Below are 19,233 nucleotides of genomic sequence, written 5' to 3'. Positions count from 1 at the left end.
TATTTTATTGCTATGGTTTTATTTTCTTATTTTTTATTTCTTGGCTATTGAAGAAGTTATTTCTTCACCACCTTACAAACACTAGCACAAAACAGCAGGGGAGGCTGGGTTGGGTACACAAGGCGAATACTATCACACCAAAAAGATCAGGATTTGGATCTAGCAATAATTCAATTTAATACCGGAGTAAGTTTAGTAAGTATAGCTTAATGGTCAGCTATAATGAAGAAAACCCCATCTCCAAAAATCACGTTTGGAAGGATGCAGATAGATTCTGGGCTATTCTGTTTTAATGTGAGTTCAGAATGCTGATGCTGGTAACTCACACCGATAACACGCAGATGGTGTGAAAATGATCTCCAAAAGTCCTGTACCTCTCAAACCAGAAATAGAGGAATTTATAATTAATCCAGGAGAAAAATTTAAAATACCTTGTGAAACATGAACTGAAAAAGCGGTCGCTAATACAGCCCATAAAACCAATAGACCAGGTAAACGTCAGGAGGAGCTAACATGAGCTGAAGAATGAGAGCCCCCAGCATGCCCAAAGGCCAGGCCAGCCCAGGAGGACATTGCCCCTGAGGCAGGATGGTCACAAGCCCCACCACTTTCCACTCCAAGTGCATGGCAATCTCCTCTGATTTCCTCTTCTCTAATTTGTTCTCTAACAAATACATAGCTACATGCACATATAAAAATAAATCCCCCCAGAAACAAGCTGTGCTCTTCCCCTGGAAAGATGAGAGAACAGTTCTCCTCAAACACACACTAGCTGCTCCACACTACCATACGGCGCTCAGGTATCATTGTGGACCTGGAATAAGGATCTATAAAGAGCAAACCACTGACGCAGTTCAGCCCCCTCCTCTTTCCCCCCGTGGAGGCAGTAGCACCCACGCTGTCCTTGCACACACCTGCCAAACCCAGCAGTGCGGGAGCAGCCTGCCCACCCTGCAAACAGCACACGCTGAGCCACCCGGACCTCACATCCATCAGCAGGGTCTTCTTGCCCAGGGCTTCTTGAAGCCCAAGCTCCAGAGAGCCATGGAAAACACCTTCCCTTCAGAGATCGAACTTCGTGAACCCCTAACAACATGCAAACTAAAAAACCGTATATTAACACACTAGCCTAAAAGAAAGTTACTTTGCCCAGTGCAGCCGCGGGTGCTTCCGATGGGCACGAAGCAGTTGTTGAAAGCACCATGTGCAGCTGGGATCTGGTACAGCAATGAGTTCTACCCATGAGCGAAGAGCGGTGCAGGAGGGTGGCTCAACACCCCCACCTCCCCTCTACAGGGAGCTAAAAATAAAGTACTACTTAGGCCAGACAATATAAGAAATGTTTTCAGGGGAAGTAATTGCATATTGATCAGCATTTAGGAAGGTTGCACAGAGCTGATCTCTGGAATATTCATTGGGTTTAAGTTCAGGCTTTTAGAGATCAATAGCTGCTTGACTGGACTGTCTAGAGTTGATTTTATTTGAAATATTTATTCTGCCGGAGGGCAAGCAGTTTATCTTAGTCTCATCTGTGCTTATTGAGGTCACTTTTAGCTGAACACTAATTCAAAGACAAGCATACATGAGCATCACCAAATAGGGAGTGACTTCAGTCTTCACAGGGAACTCTGAATTACAACTTTATTTGCTAGCCATTGTTTTTCTCCTTTTAATACCTTTACATCTGAGAGAACTCTTTTGGTACATTTACTATTTCAAAAAGAAGAGGTGCCAACATTATTTGGACTTTCCACATTAGCATAAACCCAATCTCTCACCTTCGAAAATACTAGCAAAAGCAGAATACTAGATTTCCTGGAAAAGTGCTGCATAAAATGGTTCCGTTTAATTAACCAGAAGATTTAGTAAAGAGACAATCTAAGTTTCCATGGGGTCATTAGGAACAGCAGGACAAGAAATCATAAAAGGATTTTAATAATCATAAAAAATATACCCTGAAATAGCTATAGTCAAGCTTTGGGGAGCTGTACAGAGTTGTCCATTTTCACCTTGTTTTTGCTGTACAGGAGCAAACGCTTTTTTCAGGGTCAAGAAAAGCCACTGAATAGCTGCAGAATAGAAGATCGCATTGCCCAAGTGATGCACCTTTCTGTAAGCTCACTTTGCTGCATTTGTCTATGTGCATACACCCGCGCCTTCAGTTAATAACTGGGAAAGCCACATGTCATTTTTCCTATGCAACAGAGAATCTTCTTGACACATCCCCTGGGAACCAAGTGGCTGCATCTCCTCCAAACCTTAACACAATTTTACAGCAAAAGCAATAAGCTTCCTGTCAGTGTGTGCAAGGGAACTGACATTACAAGCCTGTTTTTCTCTCTTTTGGCTTTGTAAGGTAAACTGCATTTAGGTTACCAAGGCAAGGCTGAGGGACTGCGTGCTAAAAAGTGCTTCCTGACCTAAAAAAAATATAATTGAATTTAATTCTATGTGACATTTATAAACTTTTCACTCATGGCTACCACCTTGATAAACCATCTTCTTTTTGATAAAGACACTCCATAAAATAAACGAGCCTCTATTGCTCCACAGATGCAAATCAAATAATTATATATACCCGTGCTCTCATCCTACTTCAAAACTTCCTACTTCATTTCTGCTGTCACAGGCTCCGTCGTCCTTCTCAACCTGGTCTTCTCCCAGACCCCTCTGCTCACCTCCCACATACCTGCTCAGTGAAGCTCCACTCCCAGTGGCCAACTGCAAGTCCCCCACAACACTGCAAGTCTGAGACCACAACACCAAGTCCAGGACACAGCTCGCTATGGACATGCAGTAAAGCGTATCAGCCACATTGTGCTCATTTTCAGGTGTTACCACTGTCTCCCCATAAACTAGTAGAAGTTCACACAATACAACACCATCTTTCGCTGTTGGCCATACATTTTTAAGGCTCAGCATAACAGAAAGCAGTCCTGTTTTCACTACGGTCTACAGGAATCTCCTGAGCATGTTAAATGCTCAGCTGCAAGATGCTATACTTCTCTGCAGGTCTGTGTGCATGACCATTATTAACAGAACAACTTGGCTAGATGTATTGGGTAGCACTAGATACAGAATGCTATGTTCTCTAAGACAGTAATGGAGATTCAACCCTGATATCTTTATTCTCACACAGCTTATCTATCTCACATCATGTCAATAAACTTTCAACTTTGCTTATTTGTCCTTTGATCTGCACAGACTATGGTACATGGTACAATGATTAACCGCCTTCAAAGTAAAAACAAAAAATAACAGCGCTCTCCCCCCAGTCTTCAGAGGACACCGACAGGAGAGAAAAATATTCTGCCTTGTTTGTGGGCGAGGTGGTCAATCACAACTAAATGGCATTTCTATTCTTTGTTGTTTATCATGAAGGTACCAAGAAGATACAGAAGTGTAATACTCCTGTGTAGCTCTCTAGATCACAACTATCAAGATTTACCCCCTATTTACAATGCTAGCCTGCAGTTACCAAAGCAATACTGTCCAAGAAAAACTGAGCACCTGTAAGAGCTTTTAAGCATACACCAAGAGAACTCCCAATGATAACAGAGGTTAGCAGAATTAATAGTCATTTAGTATGTTCTGGATATTAAAATATGTAAAAAACCCACAAGCAAACAAACACCAAAACCCTGCAGCATCAGTTCTCAGACACTTTGCCTTGTTTGGTGGTTTGAAAGCTACAGAAATGTGCTCTATTTTCCTCACCAAAGTGCTAAGTCCAGCAGAGCTTTCTACCTTCAACCACATCATGACCTGCAAAGGCAAGTACTCCCCCATGGCAGCAGCTGAGCATGCCCAAAACTTCTCCTCCTAATGTAGCCACCTTCTCCCAGCATCCATTCCCTAATTTTCATCACCACAAACCAGTGTTTTTACCTTAATCATCTCCTACGCTCTCCAAAGAGCACTTGACTCTAATGTCATTCATTCTCTTACCACTTATGACTGACAAAGCCCCAAAACTTAGAACCCAGAAAGTTGGTATTCAAGAGATGCCAAGACATAGCAGAGCTTAGCACAATGTTCCTGCAGTTCTGAAGATCCAAGTTAACTACTTAAATAACACCTATACAGTCACGTCTGTGTCACGCCTACCAGAAGCAAGCTTACAACACCGATAAGGAAATAACACACCTTCCAAAAGTAAAAGCTTCAGGACAGCATTGTGGCTCGGACCCAGCCAGCCAGTCTGAAGTATGGAAGTAGCTTTAAGCATGTGCTGAGTATTACTGATTTCACATACTTTAGGTTACATGCATGATTAACTGTGTCAGAATCCTGACATTTCATTCATTAGGAGTATTAAGACAAAAAAAGAAAACTGTGTGTAGGAGTGAACTGACATGTCAACAACATGGATGGTGTGAAATACTAAGAAAAGCAGTTGGCAGCTCTTCAAAAGAGGAAAAACATGAATCAGCAATAAAAGTACCAGCTTAACGTTTTCAACTCTAGTCTGAAGACATCATTAGAAGCAAGAAGTTTACTCTCTCTGTACAACTAGGTGCTGCTCTCTCTAAATGAGATTTACAGTGTAGGACAATTCAGGGCCAGAAGGGAGCTAGTTTGGGGATAAGGCTCAGCTCAAACAGCCAGGTAAGAACTTCAACTTTTCTACTTATCTGAACTAGACTAGAAGAGTTTAAAGAAAAATAAAATAATCAACTGTCAGTATAGTCCATGCTTACAGACAGCAGTGATATAAGCTTCTTGAAAATATTCTGTGAATTGTTACTTTTTTTCCATCGTCACTTTACCAATCCCATTCAGACTGTAGAATAAGTTAGGTTCCTCAGCATCAAAAGATTGAGGTCTTGGAAACTCCTTCCATTAGACATAGCTGCTGCTGGCAGTTAAGTCATGTTTTGTCCCTCCTAACTCCTTCACAGCTACTGGGGAGTGAGGGGGTGGAAGGGGAAATGCATCCAGGGGAAATTTTCCTGTCATAATTTTCCAGCTGGGATCCTGGTACAGAGCGTGGTAAACAGTAGAGTCCAAAAATGGGGAAAAAGCTATTAGAAATCCAAACACTGAGTCCCACCCACATGGCACAAGAACTCCAAGTAATTAGTTCTGCAAGGCTAGCTTAGCAGCTTAGTACTCAAGGCAGAGGGAGGCTTCCCTCTTGTTCTTAGTTTTGGAGCTTTTCTTTAATTAGCCTCAAGAAAACCCAGTGTTCCTATTTGAATAATCCATGTTTGGTTATTTATTCAGTTCCCTGCTGCTGCACATTACCCAGCCATGCGCTGCAGGAATACATCATTTCTTGTTGGTGTTTGCTAACCAGCCACCACACGCAGCCTAGCACACCAGGGAAAGCCAGACAGAGCCCCGCTGCGCCCAGTCCTGAGGTCTGGAGGAAGCCAGTCAGCACGGATGACACAATTCAGTACTAGGCTAGGAAGTAAAAGTGAAGAGAGCAGAGAAGCCCTGGAGACTCACAGTGTGACAAAACACGTCACAAGAAGAAACGCATACTTGTGCCCATTTCACAAAAGCAATTTTTGTATCAACATCCACAAAAATTCACCAGCTCAGAGAGTAACACAACACAGTGAAGCTTGAGCTGGGGAACAAAAGGAAAAACATTTTCCCTAGAGACATCCAAAGGTTCTCTCTTACTCTCCTAAGGGTCTTTTAAATCCTTAGAGGATTAGTGGCCTGACCTACAGCATTCTTTCATCTGTGTGTCTGCCACACAGATCTGCACTGTTACTTTCCAGCAGCTATTGTAGTAACCCCAGTTCTTACGAACAAAGCTAAAGACAAAGAGTGGAGCTTATATGTCTGAGAAGGTCCAACTTAGATGCTGGCAAAAAAAGAAACAGAAGACAGACAAATATGCTACCACAGAAATTTTATAAACGGAAAAACACAAATATCTAGCCAGAATGTGTGTCAGTACGTCAAAAGCAGGCAAGAAAATCACAAAGTTATCTGGGTACCTAAGCATCAGATTCATCAGCTGTAGACCCTCGCCTTTCAGGAAGCGATCACGATTGGAACTGAGCATTAAGCAAGAGCAAAGGGAGTCAAACAGGTTCTCCATCATTTCCTGTTCTTCTGCTGTACTGGGGTTGTGTCGTTTAAACACCTGCATGACAAAGAAAGCAAAATTATCCAAAAATGGAGGGCCCAATTTGGTCCACACTGTTACAGAGTGTACATGAACATTTTACATCACAAGCCTTCAGCATCTGATATGCGTAAGCCAGCAATCCCACACGTCACTGATACATTCTCTCTTGTAACTCTGCTGCCTTTTGAATTGCCCTGACTGTATACCAACAAATGTGCAGCAGTCTCATGCATAACTTAAAAGACAATACAGAGCCTCCAAAGGGAAAGGCAAATTCACCGACTGCACAATTCACAAAAGTATGTGGATAGGCTTGTTACCAGAGGAATCCTAGGCACAATGCGTAACTGAGGGTGCTGCAGACAGTACTACCTCAAGAAATATAAGTGAGCTATGAACACATTACTTTCAACTAGCTCAAATGTAGGCACAATGCAGCCCAGTTCTTGGAGTGGAGAATGCTGAAGATGGCCAAATTCCAACCCTGCCTATCTCCAACTTGCCATGCAATAACAAAATAATGTAATTTCTGTGTACCTCAACGTTAACATCTTTAAAACAGGTATCAACCTTAGTTACCATGTATGATACATTTGCGTGGAAGTTATTCAGGGACTGTGTCACCACTAAATATAAAGCGCTGCTGTGCTTCAGTATCTACAGATTGCTAAGACAGTGCTACACCCAGAATCTGTTCCACCTCCTCACACCCAGCCTGCAAGTCTCCTGACAGTAGAGAGGGCGTATGTGAATTACTCACAGATAACTGCTGAAGCAGCACATCGATCCCATCCAGCTCCCCAAGCAATTCTCTGTTGTCTAGACGGAGGTGGGGGAAGGGGGAAAAGAGAGAGAAAAATGAAGCTAACTGTCAGATTTTACAGCCATCTAACACTGATACATCAGCGAACAAAATCAATACGGCTTGACAGAGTACAAAAGCTGCAGAGAAAGGGAGGGTGCATGCATATGCGAGAGAGCACACACGCGGGGAGAGAGAGCACAAGCAAAGGGAAGCCGAATGCCGAAGAGTGCTGTTGTGATCTGAAAGAAGCCTGGATCCTACCCTAACAGAGTATCGACACCAGAGGCATGTCTCACCATCGTTATTCTGGAGCAAAATAGCCAGCACCTCACTGCAGTACAGCTTGTTGGCATCAAAAGGCATCTTAGCCTGTTGGTGAAGAAGGAACAAGAGACCCATCAGGGCACAGCGCTCTGCCTTTCACTGATATGAAGAACACATTAATCAAATCACCGAACATATGAGCAACACTTAAACCAAAATACAACAGCAGTAATTTCGCAGTATGCCTCAGTGACAAAATAGTAGTAATTCTCTCTGATTCAGGGGTGACGGGGTGTGTGTGTATGCTCATGCACGCATGTGTAGAAACTCAGCTCTGATGCTTCACACTGTCCTACATAAGTAGGTTTGACCAAGTTGGCTCAAAACCCCTGAGAACAGTCTCCAGTTGTTTGCAACATGGAATCTCTTTCCTGTGATAAGTTTTCCATATTACATGAGTGCATGGGGCTTATCCCTATTCTGAAAGTCTGCACCTGTCACCAAAAACAGAATTTCAGAAAATACATCACAGTAACATTAAACAGTAGCTGCCAGAGTTTTGTATGAGGATCACAAAGTCACAATCAGAAGAACATGAGATGGGTTTAGCCCGCACAGTCACGTAACTTTCATTTCACACATTCACTCCATACTCAAATATGTTAAAAAAAAAAAACAAAAAAAAAACATAACGAAACCAAAACGCTGAATTTGAAGAAATAAAATAAATCCCTGAAGTGGGATTCTGAACTGGATCCAATATTTTTGCCTGCTACCAAAGCTGCTTCATCTACAGAAACAGACTAAACATTAACCGATCAGATAATAATGCAAACTGGTTTACTGAAGGAATTCATAAAATAAACAAAACAATTTTAAAAATCATCAGTTACCAGCTATTTGTATTCCACTGTTCAAGAGGGGAAAAAAAAAAAAGGCAAGCAATAAGTACTAGGCTTAAAACATACCATTTGTCACCCACAATTTTTTCCCCAAATGCACGACTACCTGCAGCTTGAGTGAGTGAACCTGCCTGCGCAAGGCTACGCATGGGCCAATTATCCTGACCTGCTACCTAAGAAAAGGTCACAATACACAAGCACCATGCAACACTGTCCTGGTTTCAGCTGGGATAGAGTTAATTGTCTTCCTAGTAGCTGGTACGGTGCTATGTTTTGAGTTCAGTATGAGAAGAATGATGATAACACTGATATTTTCAGTTGTTGCTAAGTAATGTTTACGCTAAAGTCGAGGATTTTTCAGCTTCTCATGCCCAACCAGTGAGAAAGCTGGAGGGGCACAAGAAGTTGGCACAGGACACAGACAGGACAGCTGACCCAAAGTGGCTGACAGGGTATTCCATACCATGGGACGTCATGCCCAGTATAGAAACTGGGGGGAGTGAGGTCGGGGGAATCGTTGCTTGGGGACTAACTGGGTGTCTATCGGCGGGTGGTGAGCAATTGCACTGTGCATCATTTGTACATTCCAATCCTTTTATTATTACTGTTGTCATTTTATTAGTGTTATTATCATTATTAGTTTCTTCTTTTCTGTTCTATTAAGCTGTTCTTATCTCAACCCATGAGTTTTACTTCTTTTCCCGATTTTCTCCCCCATCCCACTGAGGGGGGCGGGGAGCAAGTGAGCGGCTGCGTGGTGCTTAGTTGCTGGCTGGGGTTAAACCACGACAAACACAAAAACACGAAAAGCAGGAAGATCCCAAATGCCACGAAGTATTGACTTTTATATAAAGCTCTTCATTCCAAACCACTCTGTAGATGACAGTATTTATAGCAACCATGTAACACTTCCAAGCAGTCAGTGGCAGGAGAAGGGGAAGGTGGCAGGCGCTCGGTGCTGTACAGCTCTGCTGGCTCCCATCATGCTGCAAACCAACTGCTGTCCTACTGCAAGCACTAGGAAACAACGCTCCGTTCTCTCAAAGCTGCACACAACATCATCGAACCCTGCTTATGTTTGGAGAAGTGAGCTATTAAGCGCTCCGTCTGAGCTTTCCAAGGCAATTCTGACAGTCAGAATACAATTATGCAACCTGAAATGTAGTCAGAAAACAGAAATTCACACTCTGTGCTGAGCGCCAGATGTCCTTACCGACGCCTGGACAGAACCCTGATTTTAAAACTCATCCCATAGATATTCTTCAGCAGCACAACACTCTACCCAGATGCTGAGATCCCGGTTTAATCCTAACCCCATCTGTCATGGCGAGAGATTCAAGACCAAGCGCTGCCAACAGCAAAGGCGCCTGGGCGAGGGTTTCATTAGCGTGCGGCTCCCCATGACACCATGTAAGCAAGAAAAAGCACTGCCTGATCACATATCCCCAAACCCAGACAAAGTTAACACAAGCCAGGGCAAAGAAAAGGCACATTCAGCACCATGTTTTGAATGCCTTGAACATTCATTTTCTGTGGCACGAAGCAGGGGAATCCAAGTTGTGATTATTTTGCTTTCCCAAGTTTCTAAGTCTTTCAGCTGCCAGAGGAATTACGACACAGGCAGCAATACATACCCGTGTGGAATAAAATTAACTTCACTTTTTGTTTTTAAGTAAAAGGAATGCAATTATGTTACTACCTGTAGTGAGAAATTATAGGTTACTTCTGCTAAGAGGCATATGAGGTACACAGAGGGGTATCTGCACACTTATGAAGCTGATAAGACTATTTCTGTGATTCAGAGGCCTTCTAACTATAGAGACATTTAAGTATGGAAGTGCTAATGCCTTACCAACAGGCTTAGGAAAAAGCCAGAACCTGTTTGCTAAATTTCCTTCGCTAGCTCTGTAAGAAAGCTGAACTATCTGTTCCTTTCCTACAGTATTTTCCAGGAAATGTTTAGGCATCTTTTTACACAAGACTGAGTTAAACTGTGTAACTCACTGCCACAGGATGCTAAGTGTATCAATAAGTAATTTTGAATTCAAAAGGCAATTAGATGAGTTCAAAGAAAAAGCCACCACCAGCCGCAGTTAAACAAAGCCACCGCTTGAAACTCAGGTAAGTGTTAGAAATGTAGGAAGCAAAGGTATAAAATGGTCTTTATTAGTTTCCCTGCCCACTGGTCAGCTTTTATATTCCTACAGGTCTCAGCCATGGACCAGAAATCCACAGGAATCATACGAACAGAAAAAAGACACCTTCTACTGTAAGACATTTACAATATAAAGACAAGACAGAAGTATGTCCATTTAAACTAAAATTGCAGAGGATACAAACCCTGAATTCTAACTTTTTGTCTTTAACTTGGCTTCTCCAAGACACAATCGTGCGCACGCAGAACTAGCTTATTTTAAGCAATGTTTTAAGTTCATACTAACTGCTATACAGAAGGAAGGCAGGCACTGGCAGACCTCTAGCACTACTGATGCTTGAGCTAGGAATCCAGTGGTATTGCAGCTGCTGGGGCCAACCACATTAGTGGTTGGACCCTGAGTGCTGTTTTGTGGCGCTGCAAAAGGTCCAACTCTGCAGGAAAGACCATAGTTCTCACGGCAGGATCAGGGACATGTTACCAAAAAGAACTCCCACAGAAACCAGTAAAACCCAAAGACATTCAAGAAGACTCAACATTACACATACTCTTCCAGGCAAACACTGTGAAAATTGGAGTACTTCTACTCACAGACTTACATCACATTGTGTAGACCTTCTTACACATAAAGCCAACTCCTTCAATTTTGCTAATAAGTTAAAAGGGACATAAACCCCAGTTTGAGGCAAGTTTTGAGTTCACTGTATTCACAAATGTTAGAACTTAACACAAATATAACCTATACAAACGGAAAGAGCCAATAATAAATAGCCTTGGGCCTTTAATATTGTGCCAAACACCGTCTCAAGCACATCACCTTCCAGACCAGTGGTCTGCCAGTTTTTATTGTGATAACTCCCAAATGACTCCCAAATGCTCACCTTCAGCCTCTTGAGCAACCACTGCATGAGGCCCTGCTGCGCAGCCTCTGTGCACATCTCTGGTCGGAACTCTGCCATGTTCTCAACGATTGCTAAGAAGAAAGACACAGAAAACAGACGTTTTTCCCCACCTGCAGTTCAGCTCAAGCCTGCATCAACACTGCTTTGCCAGGTCCTTCCTAGGGCTGCACCATTCTTCTCAAAGTTACATCTTATTCGCAAAACTACCTTTTTTTTTTTTTTTTTTTTTTTTTTTTTGAGTGAGACTTAAGCTCAGGTGTATGATACTCTCTCAGTTTTCACATTGCCCACACAGTCCATCCTCAGTGTAACACCAGCTCCTGCTGGAAGAAACCTAAGATACTTCCCTTTACTCCAGCAGTAATTCTCACTGCACAAAACTCAACTAACAACAGCAGCAGTAAAAATTCCAAAACTCACGTTTCCAGCCTCTCTTCCTTCTTCCAGTCCTCGGGAGATCACAATCCCAAATGACTGAAAGGAGTGCATGATGGTCTAAATGCTAATAACAGCAACACAGTGCAAAGCAGTTACTGTGCCGTGCAAAGACTGGGGAACGGAGAGGTAATGATGTACTTATATGAAATGCAAATGTTTTACTACCTTAAAGTTAAATATATTGCTGAGACATAAACAGCTCTCATAACAGAGTATGTAGAGCTCACAGATAAGTACACAGTAAATACACAGGCAGTGGAGCACTCCTGGTGTGGTGCAGTTTCATCCATATATCAACACCTCCCTACGTAACTGCTTTGGGAAGAGGCACCTTACCAGCAGTCACGCGACAAATGCTGGCTAAAGGGACTAGGATTTACCATGAGTTAAAGTTACGCTTGAACAAAAGCTGCACTAGGTCCTCTACCGTAGTGTTGGCAGTTCAAGGGAAAAGGAGTAGGAAGGAAAGGAAGGGGAGGGATAACCCACCCCCTCTTTGTACAAAATACAGAAAGAAGCGAGAGGCTGTGCAACAGCCACTTACCCAATGTGTTGTGGACACCATCAGCTTCCTCCTTCACACTTTCATCCAGGCGCTCTAAATTCTGGACCAACAAGGCCACGACCTGGCCCTCCACCTAAATCACCAGGGTCATGGGAAAGATAAAAAGATAAGAAAGAAGACTGAAAAAAGGAAGATGAAGGAGAAAGAATGGGGTGTTAATAAAAATCAATAAGCCCTACTGAAACATCCTGCCAGACATGATCAGGAGACATTAATAATCTTGCTCTAAAATCTCAGAGGAAGCAAAGGAATCACCAAGTAAATCTGCCACTATGTTTGTCCTAATTAATTAAACAACTTTTTTGTTTCAGATTAAACAGAAAAACATCTGGAGGAAAACATGCACCTTGTCACAGTCTTATTTCCTGAACCAGCCTGACTGATTTATAATCCCCCAGAATTCTGAAGTGCGAGGTACCACAAACCACCACGGATGGGCTAGCTGTCAGCTCTGCAAGCAGCTTCACTTTCAACTGTTTGCTGCTGGTCTGCCTGCATTTCTGTTATATCTTCCACCTTAATAGCTACAAGAAGCTGAGGGAACAATGCCTACACACACAGATTGAAATCCAAAAGCCGAGTGATCACTAGTTGAAGCCTTGCATTTAAATCCTAGCAAGATGAATGTACCAAGTTGATTTCAGCAAGCTAATGAAACCCAGACAAATCAACAGCAGGAGCAGGAACCCACATCTGCAGGTGGAGCCTCCTAATCAAAAAGCTAACATAAGAAGTACGCTTTTAAAGCTGCAATTGGACAGAGTCCAGCTTGACTTTGGCTAAATTTCCATCGTGGACATAAGCTTGGAAAAGTTAAACAAAATAACATTTCCAATTCAAACACTGTTAACTAGCTTTGGGCCCAGTGAACACAAGGAAAAAATACAAGTATCAGCTGCTGTGGAAGGTAGTAGAACAATCTTCACAGATGCCCCACATTACACCTACTTCCTTCAAAAAAAAAAAAGTAATCTAAAAATCAGATATCTAAAGATATCTCCCAAGATATGCCTGACCTGTTTCTTTCAAAGAGGACAATAAAACCTCTAAAACTTGGCTATTATCAGTGGGCTGGTGACAAGGAAAACAGAGAAAGAACTTCACTTGATTTACTACCTCTCCGCACATTTTATAGAAAACACCTTCTCTAGCAGTTCCTCTCTACCATTTCATTCATCCAGCAATCTTTCCACGAAGGCAGAGTAATTAAGAACAGCCCAGAGGCCATCTGGAGGAACTCGGCTCCGGGCCACTGCCATTAACCTTTGGAAGGTAACATTATAGTGACTGGACAAGAAGGATTGTAGGAGAAAACAGAGTGGCCAAACAAAGCAAACAAAAGAAAACCCGTAATTCCCCGTCTTCCAATTTCAACATAATAGTTATGGAACAAGACACAGCCACAGTGATTCACAAACACCGCAATTCACTAGCAGAAGCTGCACGAAGGTAGGACAGATGTGTAAATCTCAAGTTTTGCTGGGCATCACTTCTCTGGAAGGCTTCTGCTCGGTTTGGCATCCTCCTCCCGCAGCCAAGGGGCAGGAGGCATCCAGCACAAACACCATGAAAAGGGGAAGTCCACCACCACAGAGGCCAAGAGGCACTCAAGACTTAACCAGGCAGGGAGCACTTAAGACTGAGCAATGCATCTTCTACTGCACATAGATCGTTTTCTGGGGTTCTTTAATCTCTACGCCAAAAAGGATCATTACCTCTAAACCCTCCTCCACCCTTAAAATGCATTAGCTCTGTTACACGAAAACTTTCACGCTTTTACTTCTTGTTAAGAAAAATGCATACCCTCGCTATAACAACAGATGTCCCAGTTCAAGCACAGATTTTTGGGTTTGAAACAGAGTTATTAGGCAGAAGAATACCAGTCTCAGGTGCAAGAGGTTAGACTGCAAGATCACAATGGCCTCGCTGTCCTTCAGATAACAATCTGATCCCTGCCACAAACTTCAATTTTTCACGGGTGAACAGAAGTCACCTTTTTCCGGAACAAGGAAGAAAAATGCAAATTGAGCTCCAATTTTCAATAGGACACTGTCCAAACCACAAATATTACTTCATTCTCCCTCCCTGCAAGAAAAAATCTCCCAGCCTACACAAATTTTGCAATATGAGCATGTTCCTTCCAAAAAAGAAGTGGTAGACAAGGTGCAGGAAGAACCTACTCCCCAATCTCTGGCATCCCATCGTGGTCCTCAATACAGCATTTCAGCTACAAGAGAGCAGGCTCCTCAGCTGGCTAACTTCATCATGGTTTTGGCAACATGCATAACCACAGCTGCAGAAAGCGTAGCAGTTCAGAGTATTTGCTGCTGTGCTGCATAAGGCAGATGTTGTTCAGGCATTGAAATAATCTGGAGTTTACTACTTACTAGAGCGTCTATGAGGACTTCAGCTCCTTCTTCACTCTCATGGAGAGTATCTATATCAGTCAGTTCTTGAAGCAAATCTACCACAGCTATGGAAACATGTGTTAGGGACAGGTGTTAAGGATAACCAACACAGAGGCAGACACATTTAATATCAAAAGTAGATTGTTCTTAGGCCAGCGTGCTCATGACACGATCCAAAACAACTGGTAATACATTACAGCAGTGGGGCACAGGAACACCAGAGCCAAGACCACAGAGACTACTTCAGCAATGAGTCCTCATAAGCACCAAAATCAGGGAATCCTAACGATTAGGAATGATAAAAACAAATGTGATTGTGTGCTTACTGTATCAGGCAATTTTACTGTTTCTTGATGATACTTATTTTTTTATTTTTTCAAATCAAAACTGCTAGAGTTGGTATAACTAGGCACCATCTTGCATTGTTAAGATTGAATATAAGCAAAGAGAAATGAGTTACAATAATCTGATTTGGGTATTCTGCTCTCAGTGATACCCCTGCTAACCTGATATGGCACACACCTAACAAGGCCACTGCAGGAAGCAGGAGTGATCACCCCCTTCTGCCTGGCCCAATTAGGACAGCATGCTCCTCTAACCGCGGACCTCGCAGGAACAGCATAGCTTCTGCCAGCCCAATTTTCACTCATTAACTCTGGGCTGCATAACACACGGTTCCCCTGACTGCTACACAGCTCTCTTGTACGACGAGACGTATTCCACCTCATTAGACCCACTTTCCTATTCTCTCAGACATGCTGATCAATCTTGCCTGAGTCCCACTGGGGTAGAACAGGATATGCAGTTTTCTGCATGTCCTATATAAAAACTTTGTGATGAATCACTTTAAAATGCACAGGCTAACAATCCAGCCTCCCAGTTCTCCTATTTGTGCATTTGCTCAGACACATAAGCAGCAGCAGGAAAAGTATTTTCATATATCTTTTCTTAGCAAGGTTTCGGTCATGACTTACCTAGTCTCAGGAAAGACTGAGAGCTGCCTGTCCTAGTCCCAAGTTAACCTATGTCTAGGCACTGCAGAAGATGTGTATCAGTAAGACTACTACTTTCTTCATGCTCTACAGCGCTCCTTAACCAAGCCAAAACTATCTGTACATTTTCTTGATGGGTAGATGCCACTTCCACTTGCAACTGCCATCAAGAACCAAACAGAAGGGTGGTTACTCCTCACTGGGCAGTCACTCATGCTTATACAAAAACAAGGGCAAAGGTGCCAGAGTACAATTTTTAAAAGCAAGTTGGAGCACAACTCAATAAGCAAGTTAAGAGAAAATAACCTGCCTTACATTTATTCTGCAAGGAATCAACTATTAATTAAAAAAAGCTGGAGGAATAGGCCAATAGGAACCTCGTGAAGTTCAACAAATGGAACATCCTGTACCTGGGAGGGAAGAAGCCCTTGTGCTGGGGCTGACTGGAGAGGTAAGCTCTGCAGAAGAGAATCTGGAAGTTCTGGTGGACAAGTTGAAGACGACTCAGCAGCATGCCACTGCAGTGACGAAGGCTAATCACAGAATGCACTGCATTAGCAAGAGCAAAACCAGCAGGTCAAGAGAAGGAATTCTTACCTGCTGCTTGGCACTTACGAGGCAACATGTAGAATATTTTGTTCAGTTGTGGGCTCTCCCAATAAAAGAGAGACTTGACATACTGGACTCAGGAGAGTGGAAGACCACTGAGATGGTCAGGGGGCTAGCACATGATGTATGAGGAAAGACTGAGGGAATGGCATTTGATCCACCCATAGAACAGAAGGCTAAGGGAGGAACTAACTGAAGACTACTGCTGCCTACTGGGCGCTATAAGCCAGATTTTTCCGAGAGTGCACAGCAAAGAACTCTAGCAGTCAGAGGAGTTCATCTTGCAGGGCATTCCTGTCTAGGAAGCTTCTGTTGAGGCTTCCAGTGAGAGTATCAGTTGTCCTATAAAATTTAGGAGATAGAAAAGCAAAACATCACTTGAAGCTTTCCTGTCTTTCATTAATAAAATCTTGTCAGTGATCATCTTTCATTCACATGTTTTGTGTAAAACTGCATGAATCATTCAGCAGATTATTTGCTCCCCTGGACATTGCTTTTGTCTCCTTGTATTAGTCCCTCAAGACACTACATTTAAATCACATCTGAAGAGCCATTTGTTTAGTTCTCTCCTTGAAGAACTCATTTTTAAAATCTTTTTGCATTTAACAAAAAAATCATTAGAAAACTTGAGCTGTATCAATTTAGTTTTATGTCTAGATGCTTCACTTTAATAGTGTTTCTATCCTGTATAAGCAGCAGCAGCACAGTGAAGAGGCATTACTACAGCCTGTGTCCTGCTTCCAATGGATCTGAAAACACTTCAGCAGTTTTATAATAAGAAATATACTTTTCCCAAAATTGCAATTCACAGGCCGAATTTCTACCTGTAAACTAACTCACAAGCAAGTTGCAACCCAATTAAAAAGAGTTCACAGGAAAAATACTGGCAAGTCTCTGACAGCAGCAGTGACCCCAGGACACAGCTTGTCATGGCTGAAAGGACAAAGCAAGCTGTATTCCTGTGCACTCCAGCTAAGAATTAGGTCTCTATCCCAGTCAAAATCCCCACAGTTTATATTTTTCCTGTGAATGAGAAATTCAGTATAAGCTTTTAATGCCATGCACATAGTACACAAAAAGCCTGCAGTGTCTGGCAAAAAAAAAGTAATGAAACTATGGTAGCCATGAAACTGGTTATGCATGGTAGGTGTTTCCCATGTTAACAAACATTTACTTGAGAGTAATTTCCATTACAGATCACAGATAAGGAAAACTGTGGTGTTTGCTGTTTTGCAGGGACCAGCATTCACTACATCAAGGTTCAGCTAGATACAAGTCAAAATACCCAAACATGTAAGCAGTGCTTTCTAATATAAACTGGTATGCAATAAAATATTTGTTCTGTTTTTATCTTCTGATCACTGCACCCACTTAGAGAGAATGAATTATGAATTCTTAATACATAGTACTTAAGGAAAAGTGCTAAAAAAGAAAAACAAGATCTGTGCATCGGACCACAACTTTTATCACTAACAGTCCTTTTAACATTGCGTATTTCAAAACACCTGAGAAAAGCTGGTAAGTATTATCTACTTCTTTACACATAAAGAAAGGATGTAAAGAATAAATTACTTTCCTAAGGTCATGAATCAATAAAAAGGAAAAAACAAGAGACTGCTGTAGTCCCAAGTCTAAGTCCAGTGTCCTTTCCACTGGGCTTCACTGCTCCCTCCATTCACTAAAGTTTGTCAGAACACAGACACACGATCTCTCAAATCATGTCACAATTTTTCAGCTTAACCTACGGTAGAATATTTTACAAGCAATGCAAGCTGAGCTCTACTTTTAAAGACTGCACAATGGTAAGCCAGGCATAGTTCTTTATCAGCTGAAGGCTAAGCATCAAGGTACCAGGATATTCAAAAAATGACACTGTTTTTGTTCAAAACTACCAAAAATCTTTAACAGTAGAGACAGAAAACTCTCTCCGATATGTCCTCAGATCTTCAGAGGAACAAGAAACAGGTGCACACAAGGATCAGGATCAGTGAGACAAGAACTAACTGAGCATGAAAATGTCTCTGGATATTTATGTAACCAGAGGGACTACCCACAACCTCAAGCTCTGAGTACACCAAATTAAAGGTGTGAACACAGGAAGAATTTACCACATTTACGAACTAACATGTAGCACTGTGGTGAGCTAGTCCATGGCAAACAGCTGAAAGTGTGACAGCTCAGCTCTCAACAAAAAGGAGTAAATCAGTCTCGTTTTTACCAGGGGCTATTCCAGACAATGTTTGCACACAGTTCAAGGCTATATGCTGTGAAGCCCATACCTTAGGTTTTCCTATATTGTTCATCTGTTCACACTCTAACACAGCCACTAAAACCTAGATGAAAGGGTCATAAAACAAGAAAGGAGAATAACAGCACTGAAAAAATTCAGAATCAATATTACTTGAACAAAGGCGGCTTTCACTTGGAGGGGAAAAAAAAAAAAAAGACGACGTAAATTCAGTGCAGTGGGAAAGAAGAGAAAAACATACACAGGAACCTGTGAAAGCAGGATATAAGAGATTACAGAAAAGTCTGTAGAAAGCCTCTCACGTGAGTGCTGCTTTAACAACTGAAGGATATCTGTGTTGTCATGTCCCAGCAGCCCGAGGAGAGACTGCACAGCGTTCAGCTCCACCAGCAGGTGATACAGGTCTGGCATCGTCGCAATCACATGCATTTCCTGAATGATGTCATTTAAATCCAGTTCAGACTCCATGAACCTGAGGCAAGACAAAAATGGTTAATAAAAAGGCAAAAAGTACATCAGTTGTGTTCAATGCACAGCTCTTTCCAAAACAGAGACCACCACCTTCCAGGAGATACCAGGAAAGACTTGTCACCCCAGCTGCACGTGGTACCGACATTTCTGATCCTCTGTGGTCACATCAATGTCACTGAGTCCAGAACTCCTAGAGGCAGTCTGTGCCTCATCCTGTCCTGTGCCTGCCCCTTGAAGTTTAATCACGTAGTAGAATAAGCCTTCCTACTACCTAATTTACATAGAGTAAATAAGCAGATTTGTTCCAATTCTGTAAATCAGTTCTAGAACTTAAAAAAAAAAAAAAAAAATCAAGAGGTTGTAGCTACACATGAAAAAAACTT

General features: G+C 42.3%; 1 protein-coding gene across 2 annotated transcripts in view; it reads right to left on the bottom strand.

The window, feature by feature from the left end:
- CTNNBL1 (catenin beta like 1) overlaps positions 1-19,233 on the bottom strand; it is a 56,439-nt gene that overhangs the window by 25,228 nt on the left and 11,978 nt on the right. For both annotated transcript variants that reach the window (XM_052782957.1, XM_052782966.1), the window contains 7 exons: positions 18,712-18,851; positions 14,510-14,607; positions 12,102-12,195; positions 11,099-11,190; positions 7,193-7,265; positions 6,852-6,910; positions 5,958-6,106 (listed from right to left, as the gene is read on the bottom strand). In XM_052782957.1, coding sequence (XP_052638917.1) covers positions 5,958-6,106; positions 6,852-6,910; positions 7,193-7,265; positions 11,099-11,190; positions 12,102-12,195; positions 14,510-14,607; positions 18,712-18,851 — 705 coding nt within the window. The remainder of the gene's footprint in view (positions 1-5,957; positions 6,107-6,851; positions 6,911-7,192; positions 7,266-11,098; positions 11,191-12,101; positions 12,196-14,509; positions 14,608-18,711; positions 18,852-19,233) is intronic.

This window comes from Harpia harpyja, chromosome 1 (genome assembly GCF_026419915.1).
Source record: "Harpia harpyja isolate bHarHar1 chromosome 1, bHarHar1 primary haplotype, whole genome shotgun sequence".
Lineage (NCBI taxonomy): Eukaryota > Metazoa > Chordata > Aves > Accipitriformes > Accipitridae > Harpia > Harpia harpyja.
The sequence above is the reverse complement of the archived record's forward strand: the minus strand, read 5'-3'. Positions and strand labels throughout refer to the sequence as shown.